This window comes from Rhinopithecus roxellana, chromosome 11 (genome assembly GCF_007565055.1).
Source record: "Rhinopithecus roxellana isolate Shanxi Qingling chromosome 11, ASM756505v1, whole genome shotgun sequence".
NCBI lineage: Eukaryota > Metazoa > Chordata > Mammalia > Primates > Cercopithecidae > Rhinopithecus > Rhinopithecus roxellana.
In genome coordinates this window covers 134,933,002-134,960,792 of record NC_044559.1, presented here as the reverse complement: position 1 = coordinate 134,960,792, position 27,791 = coordinate 134,933,002, and the positions used below count along the sequence as shown (strand labels likewise).

At 44.7% G+C, this 27,791-nt stretch overlaps 1 protein-coding gene across 4 annotated transcripts in view; it reads left to right on the top strand.

Moving 5' to 3' along the window:
* Positions 1 to 20,480: 20,480 nt before the first annotated feature.
* Positions 20,481 to 27,791, top strand: part of SGPL1 (sphingosine-1-phosphate lyase 1) — a 68,657-nt gene continuing 61,346 nt past the window's right edge. Inside the window, exons 1-2 of one of the 4 annotated variants that reach the window (XM_010362855.2) lie at positions 20,481 to 20,708; positions 21,415 to 21,484. In XM_010362855.2, the coding sequence (XP_010361157.1) occupies positions 21,458 to 21,484 (27 nt within the window). In that variant the 5' untranslated portion in view covers positions 20,481 to 20,708; positions 21,415 to 21,457. Of the gene's footprint in view, positions 20,740 to 21,414; positions 21,485 to 27,791 lie in introns of those variants that run through there. The other 3 variants (XM_030940608.1, XM_030940607.1, XM_030940609.1) reach the window with 3 other exon arrangements.

The following is a 27,791-nucleotide window of genomic DNA, read 5'->3' as shown; positions in this document are numbered from 1 at the left end:
CACTTAATACTAGTGTTGAAGATGCAGAACAGGAACTCTCACGAACTGGCGGTGGAAGTGTAAACAGGAACAGGCACTTTGGAGAGAGAAATGGTAACATCTTATAAAATTGAGCATTTGCATGCTGTATCACTCAGCAATTTCTTTCCCAGGTATAAGAGAAATTCTCACAGACGTACCACAGGGGCTACTTGTAAGAATATTCATACAAACACCGTTCAAAATAGCAAAAACCTAGTGGCAACCAAAATGTCTGATGGCAGAAGAATGGATAAGTAAGCTGTGGTGCATTCAGACAGTGGGATACTTTATTGCTATGAAAATAAATGAGCCATAAATGAGCCACAGCTACATGTAACAACATGAATGAATCTTATAATCAGTATGAGAAACCTTACAGTTCTTGGTTTTGGGATGTTATATTTATGCAATCCTATTAACTCAATTTGCTTTTTATTAATTACTATTAATAGGCTACAGTGTAACAAGATATATGCATTTGAAACAACACAATTGTTGTCATCCACTATATATAATGTGTGGATAATATAAAGTAACTACTAAACTGTATAAATGATGTGTTTAAAAACATATTATTTCTCTTTCATAAGTGGTTTAGTTTATGTGTGTTCTGGAGGACCACAAGTTCCAAAGGACCACATAGCCTGAGATCCTTTCTAAAAATAAAAATTTAAAAGCAAAGCAAAATGATCAAGAACATGCGATAAAATAGCAACAACAGCATCAAACAAGGAAATGCTAAGCACGAAATTCACACAGTGGTTATTTCCAAGGGAAGGCGGGGAGGGGAGCTGTGCAGGAGAAGCGCATGTAAGGAGATGTGTTAGTGGTGATGTTCTTGTTCTTGGTTTGGGTGGTGTATTTGCTTGTGTTTATTATATTATTAAGTAAACTAGTTAAATGACATAGATGAAAGATGATAGGTGTCAAAACCAAGAATTGTGATTAAATCTCTGGACCTGAATATATATATCTAGCCAAAGTGCTAGGGATGGGGTTGGGACAGGACATCAGTGCATTCTGAGAATTAACCCTCAGAGTCACAGAATCTGCAAGGGACCCCAGAGATCTCCCAATGCCAGCCTTCGTCAGGTAGTGGGATGAGTTGGTGTTGTCTGAGATGGAGGAAACAGGGGAGACTTGCTGAGGTCACACAGAAAGAACCAGAGCCCAGGCAGTCTGACTCACAGTTTGCTGATCTTTTCTCTCCTTAAAAGGAAGCTTCAGACATCCTTGATGTCAGGGACTGGGCTCTAGAGTACTTAGATGCTACAATCTTGAGAACAGGGTATCTGGAAGCCCCAAATCCTCCTGCCTGTGGGAAAAAGTACTCTTTAGAACAGAGACTTGCAAATGTGTTTGGCTGTAATGACAGTAAGGAATTCTTTATGTCATGACCCAATTCACACACGGGTTTGTATGTGTGTGTGAAACTAAAACAATAATATCCTGAAGCAATATTTATCAGTACTACATATGATGCACACTGGTATTTTTACCCCATTTTTGGTTTCATTTCTTAAATGTTCGATATGATCCATTAAATTGATCTAATAAGCCATCGGGGGTCATAACCCACAGCAGCTGTAGAGAGGCCGACAGGGACTCTAGTAGGCCAAGCCTGCCTTGTCCAGAGCTTTCTGTCCCTGCTGTCTGTCCCTGGGGCTCCAGCTGGCCAGGCAGAGGGGCCTGAGGGCTCCCACCAATCCAGCCACAGAACTTCCCTTTCTACCTCTGCCCTTCTGGGCTCTCCAGTGTCCATCTCCTCTCCCAAGAGGTCCCTGGACTCACCAAGGCAGTGCCCACTACAGCATGTGTGTGAGAAGCCCTGCTGTCCCAGCAGGAAGGAGCAAGGGGACAAATTGAGGGGAAGGCTGTGGGTTCTGTGTGCAAGTCTGCCTGCTTTGTGACAGTGACCTCAGTGGTTGCTAGGTTACCCCTTTCCCACAACTCCAGAACCTCTGCCCAGCACCTCTCTACCACACCCCTCACCAGTCTCCCCCTCCTGGAAGGGTAGACAAGGGCTGAGGACCTTCTGTCCCTCCTGACTTCCTCGCTGCTTCCCATCCAACACTTTCAATGGGGGCAAAGGGAGAGAAGGAGAGTCTGGGGCTGGTTTTAGCCAGCGAGCAGCGGACGGAGGCGGAACACTGGCAGAGGGCCGTTGGTGGGCTGCGTCCCAGCTTTGTCAGCCCTACCTGGCCTGCTCCCACCACACAGGGGTCAGCTTATGTGCATTCTGGTTCTGGGGGCTCATTCTCTGGGGGGGGGGGGGTGGCTCTTAGAAGGAGAAAAGGTGACAAACCATGTTACCCAGAGGGACCCCAGTCCCTCTCTCTGCATGATAGCTGGGTGGGAAGATTCTGGGCTTTCATTTGGACAGGTGTTCTAATCAGATTTCAACATCCCATAGACCTGTCACTTTGGGTAAATCACCTGGAATGCCACAGATGCAAAATAGTGGGAAGAATCCTTGCTTCGAGTCCCTATTCTGCTACTTCCTAGTTGTGAGGCCTCAGACAATGCACCTGCCTTCTCTGAGCCTTAGTTCCCACATCTCTAAAATGGAGATGATGATACTGCACTTATTCTCACAGGATGTTTGAGAACATTAAGTGAGTTGATAAATATTAAAGTGTTTCAAACAGTATCTGCCCCAAGTATAATTTCTTACTATTATTGCCTTCTCTGGGTCTATAAAATGGGATATACTCGCCTACTTCTGTGGTTGTTCTGAAGACAAACTAATGGAGGTGAAGCCCTTAGTCATATGTCTGGCACACAAGAGATGCTCAAAAAGGATAAGAATCATCATTATTATCGGTAACTTGATGGTGGTAGTGGGATGAGACCTTCATCTGAGAACTATCTTGGATAGTTCACTTTATTTCTCTGAGGCTCAACTTGGACACCTGTCAAATGGGGGTAAGGATAGTTCTTGGCCGACAGGGCAGTAACTCGATCAGATGCTGGGAAGGGTGTAGACAGGCTCTGTAAACTATGGGAAGGCTTGCAGATAGTGCCGGGTGCTGTCCCTCAGAATGATGGGGTGGGCTTTTCCCAGGGCCTTTGCTGTCAGCACCCCTGGCTTCATACTGGTGCTCTGAGGCTTTCAGACTCTGTGTCTTTTCTCTGGGGAGCAAGAAAAGGAAGGTGGGTAGCTAGAGGCAAACCCAAGCCCTTCAAAAGTTCTGCCTCTCTGGCTAAGGGGTGGGGATTCATACCACTATGGTGGCCCCCCTGAGGGCTGGCCTCTGGGTCTTGGCCTACTCCAAATGCCCACTCATCCTTCTGCAGGTCAGGATGTTCCCTGGCTTTTTCTGGGCCTGTCTCTGCAGGAACAAAGTGAGTCTTTTGAAATCATACTGAAAACCCCCTGTTCATACTTCTGGGCATCCTGGCAGCTGTGAAGATAGATGATACAGCATTTGGGAGAAGAGAGGCTTTCTTCCCCATGACAAGCCACTCTTCCCTCCTGCTTTCAGCACTCTTGGGGCATTTCCCACCACGTGAGCTGACTCATCTGAGATGAAAACCCACTCTCATCCTCCCCACTGGTGCCTTGTAATGCTTCAACTATGTTATTTACAATCTAGCATGGGAGTCTGCATAGGGATTGCAGCTGGGGGGGGATGAAAGTGTTCCTCAGGAAATGTCTTCAACACTGGTTTGTAAAAGAAGAGCTGAGGAAACTCTTCTGACTTCTTTGTAGAGTGTCAAAAACTGGAGAGAGATCTGTCAGCCTGGGAGTGCTTTGAGGTACAGTCCTTGGCCTGGATGACTCAGTTACAGCAGAAGCAATATAAACTTCATGGAACACTCCCTATGTGCCAGGCACTGTGCCAACCTCTTAGATATATTACCTCCTGTAATCCTATAGATGGGGAAATTAATGATTAGAGAAATCTTTAGTTATTTGTGTTGCAAATATATTCTCTCCTTTGTGTCTTGCTTGTCTGTGTCTACATGCAGTCTTTTGAAAAAATAATTCCTAATTTTAACATAACCCAATTTATCAATTTTGTCCTTAATGGTTAGTGGGTTTTGTGTCTTAAGAGATCTTTGCCTACCCAAGGTTATGAAGATAATTCTCTTTTATTATTTTCTGAAGATTTACTGTTTTGCTGTTCACGTTTAGATCTACAATCAATATGAAATTGATTTTTGTGTTTGGTGTAAGATAGGGGCCAAAATTTATATATATTTTTTCCATATAAATATCCATTCAACCCAGTACCATTACTTAAAACATTGTCCTTATCTCTGCAGTACCATCTTTATCAAAATTCAAGTATTCATATATGTGTGGGCCTGTCTCTGGACTTTCCATCTACCATTGTGCCAACACTATATTCTCTTAATTACTGTAGCTTTAAATACATCTTGATGTCTATATAAGTGGTATAAGACTTCCAGCTTCGTTTTTTAAGATTGTCTTGGATATTCTAGTTCCTTTGTCTTTCCATGCAAATTTTAGAATAATCTTATTGACATCTACAAACTTTTTGTTTAGATTTTTATAGGAATCAGGTTAAACTTCTGTATCTATTTGGGGAGAATGGACGTCTTTACCATGTTGAGTCTTCCAGTCCATGAACATGGTATGTCTCTCCATTTATTTAAATCTTCCTCGATTAATTTAATCAGCATTTTATAGTTTTCAGCATAAAAGCCCTGGACATGTTTTGTTAGATTTTCACCTATTTCAGTTTTTTTTTAAAGGAACTGTAAATAGTATGATATTTTAAATTTTGATGTCCATATGTGCATTGCTAGTATATAGAAACACTATTAATTTTTGTATGTTAGTTTGTATCCTTCAACCTTGCTGAACTCGCTTGTTAGTTTCTGGAGATATGTTGTAGATTCTCTGGAATTTTCTGCATAGATAATAATATCATATCATCTGCAAATACGGACAGTTTTCTTTCTTTCTTTCTTTCCCATATATATGCCTTCTCTTCTCTTCTCTTCTCTTTTCTTCTCTTCCCTTCCCTTCCCTTCTCTTCTCTTTTTTTTCTCTTCTCTTGTTTTACTACACTGTCTAGAACTTCCAATACTAAGTTGAATAACAGTGGTGAGAGTGCACATCCTTACCTTGTTCCTAATCTTAGGAAATAAACACAGAGTCTTTAACCATTAAATATAATGTCAGCTGTAGGTTTTTTATATATACTCTTTATCAGGTTAAAAAAGTCCCTCTCGGCCGGGCGCGGTGGCTCAAGCCTGTAATCCCAGCACTTTGGGAGGCCGAGACGGGCGGATCACGAGGTCAGGAGATCGAGACCATCCTGGCTAACACGGTGAAACCCCGTCTCTACTAAAAATACAAAAACTAGCCGGGCGAAGTGGCGGGCGCCTGTAGTCCCAGCTACTCGGGAGGCTGAGGCAAGAGAATGGCGTAAACCCGGGAGGCGGAGCTTGCAGTGAGCTGAGATCCGGCCACTGCACTCCAGCCTGGGCGACAGAGCGAGACTCTGCCTCAAAAAAAAAAAAAAAAAAAAAAAAAAAAAAAAAAAAAAAAAGTCCCTCTCTATTCCCATTTCTCTGAGCGTTTTTGTCATAAATGGGTGTTGAATTTTATCAAATGCTTTTTTTCTGCATCAACTAATATGATCATGTGATTTTTCTTCTTTTGCTTGTCAGCACATTTATTTTTCAAATATTGAACTAGCCTTGTATCCCTGGAATAAGCCCCACTTGCTCATGGTGTATAATTCTTTTTATATATTGCTGGATTCTACTTGAAAATATTTTGTTAAGGATTATTGCACCTATATTTATGATGAATATTTATCTGTAGTTTCCTTTTTGTACTGTCTTTCTGTGGTTTGTGTATCATCAGGATAACACTAATTTCATAAAATGAATTGGGAAGTGTTACCTCCTTTTCCATTTTCTGGAAGAGATCGTGTAAAATTGATGTTAATTTTTCTTTAAATGTTTGCTGGATTTCTCCAGTGAAACTACCTGGGCCTGGAGATTTATTTTTTGGATGTTTTAAAATTGAAGATTTAATTTTCTTAACAGTTATGGGACTATTCAAGAGATCTATTTCAAATTGGGTGATTATAATAGTTTGCTTTTCAAGGAGTTGGCCAGTTTCTCTTATGTTGTAAAATTTATTTGTGTAGAGTTGTTTTGTAATATTCTCATATTATCCTTTTGATATCTGTAGAATATGTAGTGACACCTTTATTTCATTCCTGATACTATTAATTTGTGATTTCTTTCTCTCCCTTTTATTGCCAGTCTTGCTAGATAGAAGTTTGCCAATTTTATTGATGTTTTCAAAGAACCAGCTCTTTTTTTTATTGATATTTTTCCTATTTTTTTCTGTTTTCAATTTCATGAATTTCTGCTCTTATCTTCATTATTTCATTGTGCTGCTTGTTTTGGATTTATTTTGCACTGTTTTTTACAGGTTTGTGAGGGGGATGCTTAGATTATTGGTTGGACACTTTTCTCTCTTTCTTTTTTTTGGGGGGGGATGGAGTCTTGATCTGTCACCCAGGCTGGAGTGCAGTGGTGCAATCTAGGCTCACTGCAACCTCTGCTTCCCAGGTTCAAACAGTTCTCTGCCTCAGCCTCCCTAGTAGCTGGGATTACAGGTGCCTGCCACCACGTCCAGCTATTTTTTTTGTATTTTTAGTAGAGATGGGGTTTGACCATCTTGGCCAGGCTGGTCTTGAACTCCTGACCTCGTGATCCACCTGCCTTGGCCTCCCAAAGTGCTGGGATTACAAGCATAAGCCATCGTGCCCGGCCTCCTCTTTTCTAATATATGCATTTAGTGCTATAAATGTTCCTCCCAGCATACTTTAGCAGTCACCCACAAATCTTGATGTGCTATGTCTCCATTTTCATTCAATTATTATGTATTTTAAAAATTTCCCTTGAAACTTCATCTTTGACCAACATGAATTTTTTAAAGAAGCGTGTTAATTTCCAAATGTTTGCAGATTTCCCTGTTATCTTTTTCATTTATTTATTTTTTAAAATGTGACAGGGTCTCACTCTGTCACCCAGGCTGTAGTTAAGTGGTGGACTTACAGCTAACTGCAGCCTTGACCTCCCAGGCTCAAGTGATCCTCCCACCTCAGCTTCCCAAGTAGCTGGGACTACAGGTGTACATCACCATGCTTGGCTAATTTTTGTATTTTTTGTAGAGATGGGGTCTTGCCCTGTTGCCCAGGCTGGTCTTGAACTCCTGAGCTCAAGTGATCCACCCACCTTGGCCTCCCAAAGTGCTGGGATTATAAACATGAACCACCATGCCCACCCTCCTGTTATCTTTGTGCTATTGATTTCAACATTGATTCAATTATACTTGGGGAAGGTACTCTATATTATTTTAATTATTTAAAAGTGTTGAGGTTTGTTTTGTAGCTCAGGATGTGGTCTATGTCAGTGTACATTCTATGGGCACTATAAAAGAATGTGTATTCTGCTGTTATTGGGTGAAGGGTTCTATAAATGTTAGTCTATTGGTTAAAATTGTTTTTTTTTTTTTTTTTGAGGCGGAGTCTCGCTCTGTCGCCCGGACGAGAGTGCAGTGGCCGGATCTCAGCTCACTGCAAGCTCCGCCTCCCAGGTTTACGCCATTCTCCTGCCTCAGCCTCCTGAGTAGCTGGGACTACAGGCATGTGCCACCACGCCCAGCTGATTTTTTGTATTTTTTAGCAGATATGGAGTTTCACTGTGTTAGCCAGGATGGTCTCGATCTCCTGACCTCATGATCCACCTGCCTTGGTCTCCCAAAGTGCTGGGATTACAGGCGTGAGCCACCATGCCTGGCCATTATAGCTTTAATTTGCATTTCTTTACTGAGTGAGGTTGAATTTTCATGTGTTTAAATGTTATTTGTATACATTTTTGTGACCTCTGTTCATTTTTCTGTTGGTTTGTTAGTTCGTATATGGATAGATGGATTTATTTATTAGAGAGATTATCACTTTGTAGTATGAATAATTAAAATACTTTTTTTTCTAGCTTGTTGTTTTCCTTTTGACTTTGCCTATGCAGTGAAGTCTCTTGCTAAACTGCTACTCTGCTGAGGACTTACTCAGCTGCCTTTGGAGGTCAGAGAGGGTAGCTCATTTAAACCCACTCTGCTTTGGCGGGCTCTCATTAAACCCCATGAAAGATTCCACAGAACAGAGGCCAGAAGCCTGGGCTCCAGAGATACTCAGGCCTGCCATTCTCTATGTGATCTTAAACCAAATTTTGATAACTCTTGACATCAGTTTCCTCATTTACAGAAATAATAATTATTCTAACTTTATGTAGTTATTTGATGATTAAATAAGATAATGCATGTAAGGTCATCTAGCCACAGAGTGTGATCCACAGTAAAGGTTTGATGCATGGTATTTGCTTTTTAATTATTAGTGTTTACCAAGATCAAGCTAATATTTTGTGAATGGCTGCTATTTTATCCTGATGCCACTCCCCATCAGTGTACAGGAGAAAATTCTGTGACCACATGCCGTTGGCTCACCTGCTATGTCTGGTTTGCTTTGTGCATGGAGTTCTGGATTGCAGTCAGTACCATTGAGTCCTTTGATGAAGGTTGGCTGCTCTGAGAGTTTGAGTTTTTGCCAGGCTCTTTGGGTACATCTACCATAGCATTCTTTGTGCCTTTATTGTCCTGAGCTCTGCATGACTAGCCTTCTGATGGTCTTTCAGAAAAGAGAAAAGGAAAGAATGGAGGCATGGTTAAAGACCCCACATGGCTCACTCACCTGTTTCCCCTGGGATGATCAAAGTTACCTAGTTACCTGTCATCTGACCAGGACTCACAGCTGTGGAGCTGACAGGTATAGACTGGTCTAAGCCAGCCACTCAACTGGAATAGCAGGCATCAGAGTAGAGAGAATAAGCCTGAGCTCTCCAGAACATCCAAGGTCATAGAACAAAATGGCCTTAGGGGAACAAAACTGGGTCCCTGTACCTAGTTCTCCTCCTGTACTCTCTCTTAGAACCCAATAATGCTTACAATTTTATACATCTCTTCTGCAAGTCTGTAAGTTCCAAGAGGTCAGAGACCACATTTGTCTTGTTCACTACCAAGAATAGGGCCTTGATCTATGTGGTGGTTACCTAGGTATGTTTGCTTTGTGTTAATTCATTAGGCTCTTGGCACAGTGCCTGATGCCCAGTATTCACTGAATGGATGAATACGTGAGTCATAGAGTCTCAGGTATTCATTCAGATCATTCATCTACTACATGCTTAAATCCTTGCCTCATTCCTACCAACAGTTTGCCAGCATTTATCATTTAAACACCTCTAATGACAACAAGCTCTCTACTGCTCAAGGCTGCTGTTCATTTTCTGTTTAGGTCTCTTGCCTAGAAAGTTCTTCTTAATATTGAACTGAAATATGCCTCCTTGAGGCTTCTGGTTGGTATTCTTGTTCTATCCTTTATGGCCACACAAATCAAGTCTGGGTCTTCTTCACTATGACAACTCTTCAGACATTTGTGGTTAGTTCTCACACCCACTTCTCTAGATAACCACAAAATCATTGATTATATACACATTTGTTGAATGTCTGTAACATGGAATAGATTAGAGAACATACAGGTGAAAAGATATAATATCATCGTCTAGCGGTTACTGGTCTTGAGGGAGCCGGAGAAATTAAGACTTAATGTGCTAAATGTTAGGGAAATGGAGACACAGGAAAAGAGAATTCAAGCCTACCTAGGGGTCTTGGGGAAGGTTACAAAGTAGACTAAGGAGAGAAGGATGTTCCAAGAAAAGGGAATAGTACATACAAAAGTCTGGAGCTATAAAAGCCCAGGGCATGTTATGGGAACTCCAAGTTGTTCTAGATTGCTAGGGAGACCAGAAGACCCAGATTGTTAGAACAGATCAATTTATGCTTGCTGTCCCAGAAAACTTAATAATATGTCCTTAGTTTCAAAATCATCCAGATAGTCACTGTGAGTATGGTTGGGACATACAGTCTGAGAGTGAGGTGGAAATGGGGGACATGAAGGTGGAGAGAAGCAGCGGCTGATCATAGGGGTCGTTGTGGCCAAGTTCAAGAAAGGCAGTCAGTTAACTGGGCTTCTTATGGTGTTTTTCCCTTCAAGGTTATCTTCTCCAGATATGATCTGATTCACAGATAGATCAATACAGTCATTGATAGATGATTATTGCCATGGGTTGCCATTAACGGAGCACTTACCAGGTAAGTGCTTTCCACGTAGGCTGGGGTGAGGCCCAGGTAACCTCTGCTGACTTAGTTATGCTTGTCTTGTAAATGATTCCCTGTCAATAGGCCTTGGGTTTTGACTTGTTTTTATTCTTGTGAGGTCATGTCCTGAGACAACATTGGGCAATTCCCAAAGGGCCATCTGTTCCCAACTAGAAACTTTGTAAGCCTTCCCTGGAGGGGGACAGCTGAGGTCAGGAGATGGCTTCTAGCTATAAACAGTTTGTTTTAAAGGACTTGTATGATGTGTGTATTGAAGGGATTCACATGAATATTCAAATGAAATGAGTTGAATTTGTTCTAAGATGATGCAATAGCTAGGAATATTGAGTTAGATGTTTGGATGGGCAGCCAGAGCACATGGTTTAAACATTTGACACACTTGAATTAAATGGATAGTGGATAGTAAGAGTGGGCATTTGAAATATGTCTGAGTGAGTGGTTTCCTCTGCAGCACTCCTGCAACAGCTCTCCCTAAGTGGCAGGTGTGGGTTTATATCCTAAAACTGAGTGTAGCAGTGCCCTCAAGCAGACCCACAAGGACTAGCTTGAGGCTGCTTTGTCTCCCAGAAAGCCAGTTGGCAGCAGCTATCAGAGGGCTCTGCAGGCTTCCAAGTCCCCACCACTGCCCCAACACTTGGGTGCTCAGGGGGAACATGAGGCCACTGAGAATGGTCATGTCACCCTGCCCTTCCCATTCCTCCATTGCCAACCTACTGAGATTTGGGGCTAGCACGAGAATCTATTAGTGTTAGCTTGCTAATCAGGCTGTTGTAAACAAAGTGCCACAAACTGGGTGGCCTGCACAACAGAAATGGATTGTCTCCCATCTCTGGAAGATAGAAGTGTGAGATCAAGGTGTTGGCAGGGCTGGTTCCTTCTGAGAGCTATGAGGAAAAACACGTTTCATGGCCCTCCCTTAGCTACTGGTGGTTTGCTGGCAACCTTTGATGGTCTTCGGCTTATAAAGTTATCACTCTGATTGCTACCTTCATTTTCACATGTGTTCCCCCTCTATGCATGTCTGTCCAAATTGCATGTCTGTCCAAGTGTCGTTTTATAAGGACATCAGTCATATTAGGCTAGGGGTGCACCCTATTCCAGTAGTACTCAATCTTAACTCATTACATCTGCCATGACCCTATTTTCAAGTAAGGCCATATTCTGAGGTACTGGGATTGAGGATTTCACCACATGGATTGTTGGGGGACACAGTTCAACCCATAGCATTTGGGATAAACTGAAATAGCATCAGCATGAACACAGTCACTCTACTGGTTACTTCTGCCAACCAACCTTCAAGTCAGAAAGAATCCTGGGGTTAAGGGAAAGGTTCTCCAATCCAGTTGCAACAAGTTAAAGGTGTAGCCCACTAGATACGGGTTAGTTTGCCCTGAGCTCTGAATGTGATTTCTTCCCTGGGAATCTTGGCTTGAGGGTACATGTGGGAGCCTGCTTGCCAGGCACAGGGTAGCCTGTGGCTTTGGGAGTCTTGTTTTAATCTGCCCTGTCACTTTCCAAAGGTCCGTCTTCTAAGCTTATGCCATTGTTCTATCCTAGAACCAACTATTTTCATTCTTTGCTGAGTACCTTGTCTGCCCATATGAATTCTCTCCTAGCCATTCTCCATACCATGCAGAGGGATTGTTCTAAAACACAAAAGTGATATTGTCAGTCTCTTGAGTGAAAATACCTCAATGGCTGTTGTTCTTTGGATGGAGATCAAAACACTTTCCGACAGGACCTGGAGGTCTCAGACAGGAGGCTTGCCATCTGCATTTGCATTTATTTAAAAAACAATTGAATTGGTGACATTCTGTTTCTTAATCTGGGTGGTGCTGAACAATGGTGTTCACTCAGTCAATATTCATCTAGCTCTACACTTTGATTTGTGGATGTGTCTGTACATACAGTATATCCCAATTTTTAAAAATCTTCAAAACAACTGAATGAGTTGCCCAAAGTTCTGGGAGTTCCTTGGTGGTATTACACTTAATGATCTTTTAGATCTCTTGACCATCACCATTCAACTAGAGATTTTTTTCCCCCTTTCTATCCTAGGAGGAAAAAGATGGAATTAACAAACAGAGGTGATTCAGTGAGTTACACTGTGTCACAAGGTCACAAGATAAATTATGCACATTGCGACAAGAAAACTGCATGGTCCTATAAAATTATGTGCTCTTTTTGTCCAGAAATTATGCTGGCTTGCTATTTCCTGTTGTTAACTAAGAATAAAGAGGGACCTGCCTGTTGCCCCTGCCTGCAGCACCTGGAGGAGAGACAGAAGTCATGACTGGCCTCATTTCTGCCCCAGGGACTGCATTATTCCTCTTTGAAGCAACAGTCCTCCTGCTAGAGCTTGGGCAAGGAGAGGGGCTGCAGGCAACCCCTGTGTCTGCCCCAAGAAAATGGGAGTTCTGAGCAACTTGGGCATATGGAAAAAGGAGCACTCTCCACAGATGGCTGAAAAGCATTGTTGGTAACATCTGAAGCTTGAATCTAGGGGTCAATGGCAAGCCCTTTAAGTTGGCTCTGTCTCTTGAAGTGCTGAACTGTTCCCACTGTTTAACATAAAGAACCAAAGTAACCCTTGCAAAGAGAGTGAGAATAATCTCTGACTCTGGCAGGCTCTTAGGACATCATAATTTTAAAATTGAGAGAATTTTTAAAAATCTAGATTTCTGTCTTTCCTTGGAAAACTGAGATGCTGAACTACCCCACTATTCTATTTAAAATTGCCAGGTGTGGTGGCTCATGACTGTTATCCCAGCACTTAGGGAGGCTGAGGTGGGTGGATCACCCAAGGTCAGGAATTCAAGACCAGCCTGGCCAACATGGTAAAACCCCATCTCTATTAAAAATACAAAACTTAGCTGGGTGTGGTGACGTGCATCTCTAATCCCAGTTACTTGGGAGCCTAAGGCAGGAGAATTGCTTGAACCCGGGAGGTGGAAGTTGCAGAGAGCCAAGATGGCGCCACTGCACTTCAGCCTGGGTGACAGAGCGAGACTCCATCTCAAAAATAAATAAATAAATAAATACAATCACAGTATCCATGACATCTTGTCCCAAGCCCCATACTTTGTGCTTCCCTAACATTGCTTTGCTTCCTCTCTTTCCATAGCCCCAAGCATCTCCTAACTTACCATACACTTTACTTATTTATTATGTTTATTGGTCTGTCTCCTTCTGCTGGAATGTAAGTTGCATGAGGGCAGGGCTCTTTGTTTTGCTCAATGATCCATCTCAGGCCTTGAATATTGCAACCTAGCATTGAACAGTTGAATGTATGTATGTTGAATGAATGTAGCCTGAAGCCTACATTCCCAATTTGTAGCAGTCACATTACCTGCCTGGGCCCCTGAAGGCATGTGTATTTGCCATGCCTGCCCCTACTGACCTGCATGCCAGCTTTTCCCTTCTGTCCCCCTTAGGCTTGTTTCTCTGGCCACACTGGCCTGGCCTCTCCTACCCCACCACTGGCCCTCTGCACTTGCTCAGCCAGAATGCTCTTCCGGCCCCTCTCTGCCTGGGTAGCTCTGTTCCTGCTGTGTTCTCAGCTCAAGCTGTCCTTGATCCCTTTGCCTAGGTCACTCCCCCAAGCATAGAGAAGATTCTGCCCTTAGTCACTGACTAGAGAAAATTCCTCTTATTCAGTTTTAAGACATAAAAAGCTCTTCATCCCTTGTGAATTAGTGTGCCCCCACCCGGCTACCCTGACCTCTGAGCTTAGGATACAGGTGCTGCCCACACCCCTCTGAGTCAACCCTGGAAACCAGTTCTGCAGGGCCAGGCAGGGAACAACCCTGGGCCAACAGCTGAAATTACCCCACTGGTCCTCTGTCTACCCAGGACTTATATAATGCTTGGTCTCTTCATCATGTTCTATCTGTGTCAACACTCAGGAGGGTGGTGAGAGGGCCTGGCCCCCCAGGGCATTCTGGCAACGTGGTCATCCTTCACAGCAGGGCCAGGACAAACACTCCCCAGCCAAGTAACTACATGACAGAGGGCCCTTCCTGGGCACCTGGAGGCAGACAGATGGAGTTACCAAACAGAGGATTCTGGGAAGGGTAACCCCAGTGGGCCAAAGAGAACTCTAGACTGACAGAGGTGAGGAACAGCTTCCCCTCTCTACCCAATTTTGAGATTAGGAAATTGAAGCCCAGAGAGAGTTAATGGTGCATCCAAAGCCCCACAGCACAGTGTCCCAACAGCCCCACAAGAACCCACAAGCTTCACTACGTTTTCTGGGTCTGGGCTTCCGGGGCTGGAATGTCAGGAATTCTAGGTTCTGCCCCCATTAGCTGCAAGACCAAGGCTTAGAAAGAGATGAGAATGGATAGAATGTTGCAGCTCTTATCCAGGAATATACAAAATACAGATGACTGGGCCTCACACCTCATTCACTCCATCTGCAGGAGAGTCCTGACATGTGGATTTTGAAAGGCTCTTTGGAGATGCTGACAATCCGTGCTAGATGGGCATCTGGATGATGCTTAAGTCCCTTCTAGCTTGACAAGCCCTCAGCCATAGATATTAAAATGAGGCTTGTGCTGGAGTGTATCCCTGTCATCAGTCTACAAGAGAAGCTCTCACTGGGGCAGCCGAACTCCCTAGGGAGCATCCTGGAAATTAAAAAAAAACTTTTGGTTATCATAATGATGAGGCCGGTGGCTTTGGCATTCAGTGAGGAGAATAATGCGGTCCCTGGGGCAGAAATGAGGCCCATTATGACTTCTCTCTCTCCTCCAGGCGCTTCAGGCAGGGGCAACAGGCAGGTCCCTCTTTATTCTTAGTGAGGGATGCATCCCATCACAATGAAGAATTGTCCTGAGTCCTGTACATCTTTGGAATGCACTGTCAGAATATTCATAGAGGGGAAAAGCTAGTTCGTAGTCACGTGAGCCATAATCAACTTCTCTTTATATGTATGTTTAAAATATAAAAAAACACCCAGGCGCAGTGGCTCATGCCTGTAATCCTGAGGCAGGTGGATCACCTAAGGTCAGGAGTTCGAGAGCAGCCTGGCCAACCTGGTGAAACCTTGTCTCTACTAAAAATACAAAAATTAGTCGGGTGTGGTGGTGGGCACCTGTAATCCCAGCTACTCGGGAGGCTGGGGCAAGAGAATCCCTTGAACCGGGGAGACGGAGTTTGCAGTGAGCCAAGATTGTGCCACTGCACTCCAGCCTGGGCGACAGAGTGAGACTGTGTCTCAAACAACAACAAAACAAGACAAAACAAAACAAAACAAAAACCACAAAAAGACACATGATTTTATTATACAACCTACTTGGAGTACAACTACCATGTTGAGAGCTGCGTGTAAATTGTCCTGCATGTTGTCTGGAACGTTATCAACCTTAATCCACAGTTTTGTAAAATCACATCATCCATGGTAATGCTGCTCACATAGTAATTGAGTCACTAAGACACTACCTCTATACTGGTCTGTGTCTGCAGCTTTCCTATCCATGATGATTGTATCTAGTTCTGTGAATATCCTAACTGAGTCCTTATTTCAAAATGTCAAATATAAAGAAAACAGTGACAGCATTATTCAATTAAATATTGCCTTCCCATAATGCAAACATATCCATTGTAAGTCCGTGCCTCTGCCAACTTCATGTATGATTTTATTATCATGACATTCCTTTTTGAAATTATAGTGCTACATAGATTTCTAGACAGTAAAAGAGAGTTACAAAGCAATATTTGTTATAAACAGGGATGTTGGATCTGGTTGGTTTAGGACTTACTGATCTACAAGCAATAAAACCTGCAGGAAAACAGTAGATCTGTAGCTCTCAGAAAAGCCTTACAAAGGCCTAGCATGCCCTAGAGAGGGCAAGGGTCATGTTGGAAGGACTAATCAACTTGTTAGGATCAGGTCCTGATGGGGATCGAAATCAACCTATAGCAACAAGGTGAGAGGGCTGGGCTGGGCTTAGTCAATCACGGACTCAGATTGGAATCTTATCTGAGCACACCCTGGATGTATGTGGAGGGTGTTAGACCAATAATTCTTGGCCGGGTACGGTGGCTTACACCTGTAATCCCAGTACGTTGGGAGGCTAAGGTGGGAGAATCACTTGATCCCAGGAGCAGACTGGGCAACATAGTGAGGCATTGTCTTTATAAATTAATAATAATAATAATAGTAATAATTATGGAGTGCTTATGGTGGATCAGGCCCCATATGTGATGGGCACACACATACATCTCTTACAATTGCCACAGCAATTTACAAAAAAGGAAGCCCAGGCTTGGACAGTTAAAACAACTTGATTCCTGGGTAGAGACCTGTCTCCCTGCCTTCAGTCTACTGTTTTCCTATAGGCCACACAATGATTCCTGGGTAGAGACCTGTCTCCCTGCCTTCAAAGCTATTTTGTCAAAGGAAGTTTATATTTATTCGGTGTTTGAGAAACAGCTGCTCTCAGTTTTTGATGTTTTGCTAGGAGTGATTGTGCAGCCTGGATAGCAACAATGGTGGGTGTATTAGTCCATTTCACACTGCTATTAAGAACTTCCCTGAGACTGGGTCATTTATAAAGGAAAGAGGTTTAACTGACAGTTCCATACGGCTGGGGAGGCCTCAGGAAACTTACGATCATGGCGGATGGTGAAGGAGAAGCAAGCACCTTCTTCACAAGGCCACAGCAGAGAGAAGAATGAAGGAAGAACTTTCAAACACTCATAAAACCATCAGATCTCATGAGAACTCACTCAGTGCCATGAGAACAACCATGATTCAATCACCCACCCTCCCTCCCTCAACACGTGGGAATTACAATTTGAGATGAGATTTGGGTAGGGACACAGAGCCAAACCCTATCAGTGGGCTTCTTTAGGAAAGATGAAGTTTCTTTGGGAAATAACTCTTGGCTCTCTGAGGGCTTGGCCACTCTGACTTTGATCAAACTGGCAACTGGGTCACGTACCTGGGTGAGGCCAGGGGGCCCATGATAACTCGGTGACTCGCTGCCCCTTACTCACTCCAGTTGGCAATGTTGGGGCATTTGGTCCCTGCTGTGGCTGCTCCCACGTCTGTCTGGCCCTTGGCCTCTCCTCCCCTGGTAGCCAGTTCTGCTGTGATCAGCTCAGCCTGCTGCTGGAGCTATGTGCTGGTTTTCTGCCTCTTCTTGGGCATTCTGGGCTCCAGGAACTGTTTGTTGGTTTCCTGTGGGCCATTCCTTTCCAGGACAGACCCAGAGGCTGCAACCCTCCTAAGACCTGCCCACACCCCTGTCCTGAGGTGAGCTTTTCAAGAAGGTCCCTGGCTGAGCAAGGGGTGTCAGGAACAAGAATGGAGGCAGGAGAGTGTGTGCGCCTGCTTTTTAGAGTGGGAGTGTGTGCTCATGCACGATGGGGAGGCTGTCACTAACTTGGCCATGGATGGCTGCCATTTTAAGCAGAACCAGATTTGCTGGCATGAATTGTTTAAATGATGGTAGACACAAGCGCTGCAGGGAGATCCTCCCAGCCTAAATTAAAGAAGTCACAGAGGGAAAAAATCCCGGGCCATCTTGCTCCACACCTCCCTCCCCCGTCCCAAGCCTTCTGTCATCTGCAGGAATTTCAGTGCCTCGCTGACACCTGAATAACAATCTTTTGTCATCCTGGAAGGCACCATTATGGTACCAAAGGACAACTGGGGAGCATTGGTTCCCTCCCCAGCCCCACAGAAACTCATTCTTCATCAGCCTCCTTACGCCATCCCAGACAACCCACACGCTTAATACAACTATCATGCCTTCTATCTGGGCAAAGTGCCATGTGTCTGTAGACACAGCTACTCGGGAGGCTAAGACAGGAGGATCGCTTGAGCCCAGGCGTTTGAGGCTGTAGTGAGCTATGATCATGGCTGTGAATAGCCACTACACCCCAGCCTGGGCAACATATTGAGACCTGGTTTCTAAATAAGCAAACAAAAATTGTGCTTTCTCTGCAAATGGAGTGTCTAGGGAAGTACTTCTTACTTTCTTGTGGATTAAGATCATCTGGGGACCTTGTTAAGCTATAGATTCTGATTCAGGAGGTCTGGAGTGGGGCCCCAAGAACCTGCATTTATAAAAAGCTCTCAGGTAAAGCCAATGTTGCTCTCAGGGAAACCACACTTTCAGAATGGAAGCTCCAGACAGCCCTCCTCTGCCTCTGACCAGCCAGCTAAGTACCTCCTAATGTCATTCTGCTGTCAGAGAGAGTGTGGGGTAGGAGAGCAGGGTGGTCTGAAGTCTCACTCTCTCTCTCTGTCTCACACACACACACGTACACACACACACACACACACACACACACACACACACACAGCTGCATGGGCTCACAGAGTTGCAAACCCAGACCCATGTTCTAGGCTGGGCTCTGCCAGGAACTGCCAGGAGTCACATCTCTCTCTGGACCTCAGTTTCTTCATGTGTATTCTCTGGGGTGGAGCTGGTGAATAGTTGAAGAACCCTCTAGCTCTACCATTTTTTGATACTAATTAACCAACAAGCATATTTGAGGTCCTCCCTACAAAGCCTGAAGCCTTGGCTTCCCATCCAAACTCCCATGCAAACTCCACCCCATCATGGCTGTGTGTCTTTGGGAGGATCATTTCCTTCTTTGGTCTTGGTGTCCTTGTTTACAAGTTGAGGGATGATGAGAGTCACCTGATCTGGGCAAGTCAGGCCATAAATAAGGCTTGTATGTAAAGGTGCCTAGCATAGTTCTTGGCAGAGTAACGATCCGTTCAATATGATTGAATCCGTTTGTGCATCTGGGAAGAATGAGCAGACTGCATACTGTGTACTAGGGTATAGGGAGGAATCAGATGTGACCCTGCCCTCTAGTCATCTGGGTACACAGATTCTAGATTAAAGGATGTGGGGGTGGTAACTAACAAGGAGACGGAGACGAGGTGTGCAGTTCCTGGGGGATCTGACGAAGAGTTAAAGCAGAAGGGTAGGAGATGGAGAATGGGAAGGCATGCCCGAAACCCTAAAGTAACTCTTGATGAGTAGGCATTGGCAGGAGGCCCCAGAACATTTTCTGACCCTTAAACACTGAGGATGCATGTCTGCTGGGGAACAGTAGTGAGAGGGGTAAGGGCATGGGGGTGTTCATGCCTGAGTCGGGGGCTCTGGATGGTAGAGATGTCTGGGAGTTCTGACGGAATGGGGGTGAGGAGGCCTAAAGATAACCTGTTCATAGTCTTTCAGGGCCTTAACCTTTCTGGCGGGGGAATTGGGAAGTGCTGTTGGGGTATGCAGAGGAGGGCAGCTGTGATAGTACATTTCATCCCGAAAGCACTACATGATGATAATGACGGTAGTGATGATGATGCCCTAATTTTAGTGTCATGGCAACATTTTCCAAGGGGATGGAATTGGGTACCCTCATTAGTGCCATTTTTGTCTGAGAGATTTCAAGAGTCTATCTAGGTGTCATTTTAAGATCTATTGGAAAAAAAATTCTTGAATGCAGGTCACTGGTCAGTTGGTTCCATGTAACTGCACTGCCTTCTGCTTCCACTAAAGCCATGTTATGACAACATGGACAAGTCATGGGAAACCTATTTGAGACTTAGTTTCTTCTTTTTCTTTTTGGAGCTGGGGGTCTCACTATGTTGCTCAGGCTGATCTAGAACTGCTGGGCTCAGATAACCCTCTCGCCTCAGCGTCCCAAAGTGCTGGGATTACCGACGTAAGCCACTGCACCCAGCTGAGACTTAGTTTTTTCATCTGGAAATGAAGGTGAGCTTTGTGATCCCAGTGGGCCTTTGCACTTGTGTATAAGGAGATTCCCAGCACTGCTCATGAAAGTAGTGATGGCAGAATAGCCTCTGGGGCGCGGGGAGGGGGGGCGTGATGGAGGGAAGGATGAGGATGGTATTTCCATTAAATGAGTTTCCATGTTGCTTTTCTTCAGGCACCACTGACCTCGATGGAAAAATGAAGTCCCCGGCCCAGGAAAGAGACCCAACTCTGTGGCTGTTTTGGATTAGTTTGTACAATGCCCTGCAGACCTACTTTCTCAGGAGGCTCCAAGTGACCAAATGTGACCAGGAAGTTTTTTGTTAAAGGCAGTCTGGAAGAGAATTTGTGACCGTCGGCATCCCACAGCCGCCCCAGGACGGCCTAGTTGAGACATTCGCGGGAGGGCCTGGGTGCAGCCCGCTGCCTGGCCAGTAGGCGGCGCGCACACGCCGTGGGGCCCGGGTCCGGGCGTGCGCGCGGCTGGTGGCAGCGGGGCCGCGCACGCCAGGGTCCGGGAGCCGGGCCGGTGCCCCCGGAGCCATTTCCGGGAGGGGCGAGGCCGGCGGCTGCCGGGCCTCCAATCTCGGCGGCGGCGGCAATACGGGATCCTGGTTCTCGCGGCCTGCGAGTTTGTCGCGCGCTGAGGGAGACGCGGGAGGTGGAGCCGGCCGGGTGCTCGAGAGAAGGAGACGGGAAGCTGGTTCCGGCGTGAGGAGGTGGAGGGGCCGCCGCGGGCTCCGGGGGGCGGTGAGGGTCGGGACGGAGGCGCGGCGGGGTGAGGAGAGGGCAGGGGCCGGGTGGACCGGGGGCGCGCAGAGGCGGGGTGGGGGCGGCTGCAGCCGGGGCGGCGGCGGGCTGAAGGCGTGGGCACCTGCAACCGAGGTCCAAGCGAGTGGACGGCGGGCTGGCACGGGGCCGCGGTGGGGCGGGTCTGGAGCCCACGCCTGCCGCGGGGTAGGAGTGGGCGTGGGCGGCCAGGATTTGCTGGTCCTCCGACGGGAGGGGAAGGCTGTGAGGAGGGGATGGTGACAACGAGAACGAGGCCGTGCTGCTTCTAAAGGGAGTGCGAGGAGGCAGGACCCTGGCACCCTCGGCACCTTCAGCCCGGGTTAGGTGGCCTGGGCTGGGCTCCGCACCCCGATCGCGCGCAGACGGGGCGTTTCCCCTAGTTTCCACCTGGGTGGAATGCTTTGTGGGAGTCTGGGTCTGGATTAGTTTCATCAACTGTGGGAGGGAAACCTAGTTGCAGCAGGATTTTGATTCGCTGGTTTGGGGTGCTGGGGGTGGAGTGTGATATCTGGAGTGAAATCTGAGCCTTCAAAGGAGGGAGAGAACCATAACTTGGCTGCTCTGGCGAATCTAGGCGGGCCGGCGAGACAGTTTAAAGCTCTAGACGTAAACAAACCTGGTTCCCTTTTACAGAGTCTGAAAAAGGGGATCGCGGAGAGGAGGCTGGAAGAGGAAGATGCCTAGTACAGACCTTCTGATGTTGGTGAGCCTTTTGCAGACATCCTCCTGGTTCGAAGGCACTTGTCTCCGTTTTTTTTTTTTAGTCCAAAGGATCCCAGTGTGTAGATTTCACCTCTGATGCTTACTTTTGGTAGCTGAGCATTTCTGCCACCTTTTGTTTTTATTTTATTTTTTTTTGGAGACGAAATCTCACTCTGTTGCCCAGGCCGGTGTGCAGTGGCATGATCTTGGCTCACCGCAACATCTGCCTCCTGGGTTCAAGCGATTCTCCTGCCTCAACCTCCCAAGTAGCTGGGATTACAGGCGCACGCCACCACACCGAGCTAATTTTTGTATTTTTAGTAGAGACGGGGTTCTCCATGTTGGCCAGGCTGGTCTTGAACTCCTGATCTGTGGTAATCCACCTGCCTTGGCCTCTCGAAGTGCTGGGATTCCAGGCGGGAGCCACCGCGCCTGGCCAACCACCTTTTATTTTGGATGAATGATCAGGATGAATAAATAGCTGAATTAAATATATCAATACAGTATATGTAGAACTTAAATTATTGAAGAGTCTTTTTCAAAATTATTATTATTTTTTTAATGAGATAGGGTCTTGCTATGTTCCTCAGACTGGAGTGCAGTGGCTATTTACAGGCATAATCATAGCTCACTGTAGCCTGGAACTCCCATTTCAAGTGATCCTCTTGCTTCAGCCTCTGGAATAGCTAGGACTAGGAGTACAAGTCACCTCTCCTGGCTTTCTTTTTCATAATTCTTGCGGTTTTAATCCATCCCTTCCCATACTACCAGAGCAGTTTTGAAACCTCTATTATTACGTTTTATCAGGGTCTGCCATATATTGGTTTATCTGAGTGTTTGTCTTCCAGATTAGAGTTATGGTACCTCGGCAGGCAGATTAACATGTCTTCTTTGTTTAGAGATGTGTAAACACCTAGCATGGTGCTCTGAATGTGTTTAACAAAGTGTTTAACAAATGCTTGTTGGATTGAACCAGTCTGAATTTAAGTTCTTTTGTTGGGCAGAGAGGTATGCCTGCTTTAGAGCTGTTTCCTCTCCTCCTGAGATCTTTCCATGCTGTTTTACTGAGCAGGGAAGAATAGCGTTGCTAAGTGCGTTTACCAAAATGACATTTTATTTTTGGGACTTTTATGATTCCTTATGGGCTTTTTAGTGTGAGAGTTGTGGGGAGTTTATAGCTTTGAAATGGTGGTATAGATAAAGTGTCCAGGTTTAGTTTATTTTTTATTTTTTTGAGATGGTGTTTCGCTCTTGTTGCCCAGGCTGGAGTGCAATGGCACAATCTCAGCTCACTGCAACCTCCGCCTCCTGGGTTCTCCTGCCGCAGCCTCCGGGTAGCTGGAATTATAGGCGCACACCACCATGCATGGATAATTTTTGTATTTTTAGTAGAGATGGGGTTTTGCCATGTTAGCCAGGCTGAAACTCCTAACCTCAGGTGATCCACCTGCCTCCGTCTCCCAAAGTGCTGAAATTACTTAATTACTTATAGGCGTGAGCCGCCGTGCCCAGCCAAGTTTGTTTGTTTTTGTCACTTCTCTGAGTGCAAAATCAGTGGTTTAAAAACAGTTCATTTCTCTCTTTTTATCTCACTATCCCAGAGGGTGGGTTGGTGTCACTGGGAAACTGGCAAAAACTGGTAGTGAGATTTCCTTATACTGGGTACTGACATTGTAGTGGCATAACCTATAAGGTCTGCAGGGTGGATAAAGAAGAGAGAAACTAAGTTTTGATCCGTTGTGATTTGAGGCAGGGAACTAGGATAATTTTAGGTAGTATGTGAGAGACATAGATGAATACTTAGGTTATCCACAGATCCCAATGAAAAGTTCATCTAAGATAGTTTCTTGCCCCAAATTTCATGGATTTTTCAGTTTCAATTAATACCCTTATATAACTTAGAATTCTTATTAAAAGACCACTATGTTAGAAATACTAGAAACTGTAAGTAAGCAAAAGGAAAGGGGATTTGGTAATCTCCCCTATCTCCTACATCCCCTTCATTCCCCTCTACCCCGTGCAATAATTTATCACCCAGACAAAACCGCTGTGAACATCTTGTATAGTTAATGCAGAGTGACTTGTAGCAATTGACAGTTTCTGTTTATCCTCTTACAGAAGGATATGTTTATATAAATTATACGTTTTAAATATAAGGTATTTCCCCATGCACAGAGATATGCTTTTTACTTCTAGGGGCTGTGCATTTGCTTTAACAGTCAGAACAATGACTGCTTTTACTCAGAATATTAACTTTGGAATCATTTTTGTCTTGAGGTATTTCTCTAGCTGATGCCACCACCTTTCACTTCCTCACCTGTTAATTTAGAATGTTTAGGAGTGTTGCTTTGCTTGTTGCTGTAAGGAATTAATCCACATAGATGCGAGTGACCCTAGGCAATCATCACTTTCTGAAGACAACATATGTGTTGCATAAAGTGCTTTCACTGGAAAAGTTGTCATTCATTCCTTGACTGTAATGTATAATACTATTTGGAACTAAATGGTAAATAACCAATAACCAAGGCCGGGTTTTCAGTGGCACACTAAATCATCATTCTATGAGGTGTTTCTCTAACTTATATGATATGTAAGACACATTCTTGGCCCTCCAACTGGGAAGGAAGGACCTAAGTGAATGAAAAAATAACCTCAGTGCAGTGCAGCATCTCAGAATTAGAAATAATCTTAGAAGTCATGTGATGCAGCTTCTTTTTGTTTTTTAGAGACAAGGTCTCATTCTGATGCCCAGGCTGGAGTGCAGTGGCATGATCTCAGCTTACTGCATCCTTGATCTCTGAGGCTCAGATGATTCTTCCACCTCAACTTCCTGAGTAGCTGGGACAACAGGCACATGCCACCATGCCCGGCTGATTTTTGTGTTTTTTTGTAGAGATGGTAGTTCGCCATGTTGCCCAGGCTGGTATCTAGTTCCTGGCCTCAAGGGATCCAGCCGCCTGCCTTGGCCTCCCAAAATGCTGGGATTACAGGCGTGAGCCACTGCACCTGGCCTGTGGTGCAGCTTGTATTATACACGAATCCGTTGAAGAGTGTCTCTGATAAATGGATATCCAGTCTCTCATCTTTTCTGCTAATGGAATAAGTGAGCAAAAGCTAGGAAACAATGCAAGGTGGATTCAGGAATAGTAATGTTAACTCTGATAGCTAACATTTATTGATCGTGTATTACATGTTAAGTGTAGGAATACTGTATTTACTTATATTTCACAAAAACCTTTTGGCATCATTCTTTTACAGGTGAAAAACTAGGCCTGTAGAGGGTAACCACAGCAGTTGAGTGGTGGAGCCAAGTTTGACCTCAGTTGGTCTGACTTCAGATCCCTCCCTCTTGCCTACTTTGTGTCCTTACCCCTGGTAAGGGTAGAGGTTGCTGACCATTATGACTGATGGGAGAGGGTCTGTGTGGAGCAGGTGGGGTAGGATAGCTCCACCCTCTAGGGGGCACTTTGGGAGTGAGGGACTGTGGGAGGAGGGAATCTTTTTTCTTCTAGTGTAGTCTTGTCTGAAAATACATGTTTTATTATTAACTCTTGTTTATTGGGTCAGGCATGGTGGCTCATGCCTGTAATCCCAGCACTTTGGGAGGCTGTGGCGGGCAGAGCACTTGAGGCCAGGTGTTCTAGACCAGCCTGGCCAACATGGCGAAACTCTGTCTCTACTAAAAATACAAAATTAGCTGGGCATGGTGGCGCACGCTTGTAATCCTGGCTACTCGGGAGGCTGGGGCTAGCGAATTGCTTGAACCCGGGAGGTGGAGGTTGCAGTGAGCTGAGGCTGCACCACTACGCTCCAGCCTGGGCGACAGAGCGAGACTGTCTCAAAAAAAAAAAAAAAAAATTGTGTTTTATTTTCCTTTATGTCGCATTTAACGAATTATATTGAAATGTTAAAATTTGTGTCTGCAGATATAGTATTATAATCTTTAAATGCTATTTCAGAATAGCAAAAGGGCATTACAGAATATTTGTTATAAAAAAAGGACTTTGGGTCATAGGGTTGAAAACTACTGTGGACAGTATGCTGTGAGAGAAAACCTGGAGATGACCTGGAGTCCACATATACCAAGCCTTGAATCCGGACTGACGGGCTCAGGCTATCAGCCCTCAGTGTGTTCCTGCCCTCAATTTTGTCCTCATTTGATTAGGATCGTTTGCTTGCCTTTTTCCATTTGCTGTATGTGGCATGTCGTAGACTGCAATACTTTCCACCTGTGTCTCATAGAGAATAAAATAAGTATGTTCATCTGCTGAGAGTTGTGATGATGTCAGAGGGAATTCAAGTCAGGTAGCTTTTTTAAATTTTTTAAATTTTTTTTAGTAGAGACGGGGTTTCACCATGTTAGCCAGGATGGTCTCGATCTCCTGACCTCGTGATCTGCCTGTCTCGGCCTCCCAAAGTGCTGGGATTACAGGCTTGAGCCACCGCGCCCGGCCAAGTCAGGTAGCTTTGTAGCAGCCTTTCTCCCCTCTTGGCAACCATTCTTTTTATTCATACTCTCCTCCTTGGTGCTAAAGGGTGGTATCACTTTGCAAGTTGCCAGATATTTGTAGTTTTTAAGAAAAACGTACTTTATAAAACCAGTCTACCCCTTAGGTGGCTTTTTTTTTTGTCCCATCGGAAAATGATGACTAAATTAGCTGGTATTCATAGATGAATCAAGATTAGCATGTGCAGCCTGGTAGTGCTAGGTGGCATTTGAGTGATAATTACTTATCTAGGGCAGTGGTTCTTGACTAGGGGTGATTTTGCCTTCCGGGTGACATTTGACAATGTCTAGAGACATTTTGGGTTGTCACACCTGAAGGGTTCTGCTGGCATCTGGTGGGTAGAGGCTAGGGATGCAGCTAAACATCCTACAATGCAGAGTTTCCCGCGAACAAGAATTATCTGGCCTAGAATATCAATAGTGGTGAGAAAGTGGTCTGAAGTTTCTTACCATAGATACCTGGATATCTGTGTAGTCTATGCTTTCATATGGCTGGGGGAATGATTCCCTTTTTGGAGGTTAACATGTCTCTTATTGTCTCACTTGGGGTTATTTTGCCCATGGGTCAAGCCCTGGTGCTCAGGAATGTATATTGGAGATGGTGCAGCATGATCTTCTATAGCAGTGCAGAATTCTTTTTTTTGTTTTTGTTTTTGTTTTTGTTTTTGTTTTGAGATTTGTTTTGAGATGGAGTCTCGCTCTGTCGCCCAGGCTGGAGTGCAGTGGCGTGATCTCGGCTCGCTGCAAGCTCCGCCTCCCAGGTTCACACGCCCAGCTAATTTTTTTGTATTTTTTTTTTTTAGCAGAGATGTGGTTTCACCGTGTTAGCCAGTATTGGTCTTGATCTTCTGACTTTGTAATCCGCCCGCCTAGGCCTCCCAAAGTGCTGGGATTACAGGAGTGAGCCACCGTGCCAGGCCAGCAGCAGTACAGAATTCTTAAGAAAGGCTTTCCTTTGCAACATTTCTGCACCACTCTTTTCTTGATTTGCAAACAGCAAGCTTCCCTCAGTTTTGTTTTTGGGATTCAAAAATTGAATCTTTCCAGGTCCCTGAGCGTCTTTGTCTGTGACCCTTGAATCTTTTTCAGGGATGCTTTCTTTCTGAATCTCAAATGGGATTTAAGCAATAAACTGAAAGATTGACCTTAGTAGCTCTGTTCTATTATTTGAGCCTTGTGTCTTGTTTGTAGGATTTGCTAGAAGAAAGGGAAAATTCATTGGGATTGTTGATAGGACGTTAAAAAATTTGTTGACATTTGAGTGGCCGTTGCAGGGTGAGCACTGTATTTGGCATTCTCCCAATGTTGTAAATGAAACAGATCTATAATCATTTCCACAGCCTTTGGTTTAAAGGAAAAGGGAGTTATAAACAGAATCCGAATCCCAGTATTTGACTTAGCTTTTCAGTCTACGTGTCAGGAATTTTTAGTAATATTTACCTTCTTAATTAGATTTTATACAATGTAATATTATATACAGTTTGTGCACATTGGTGGCAGAATTGAGAATCAGCCTGGGTTTAAGAGTTTCCATAGGGAATTGATGTGAATCAGTCTGTATGCGTAAACGTACAGAACCCAGTTACTGAGAGAAAACCATGCTGTGGGGAAAGGGGAGATAAGGGCCCTCTGAGAAGATGGAATAGTGAAGACTGCGAGTAGTTTGTGGATATATCAGTCATATCTTGGCATAATCCAACAGCGTACTAAGGGATCAAGGCACTATTTACAAGGCTGAGCAGATTTAAGGAAAACATCTAGGTGAAACATCTAGGGGCTTGCTAGCAACAGGAGGGCCATT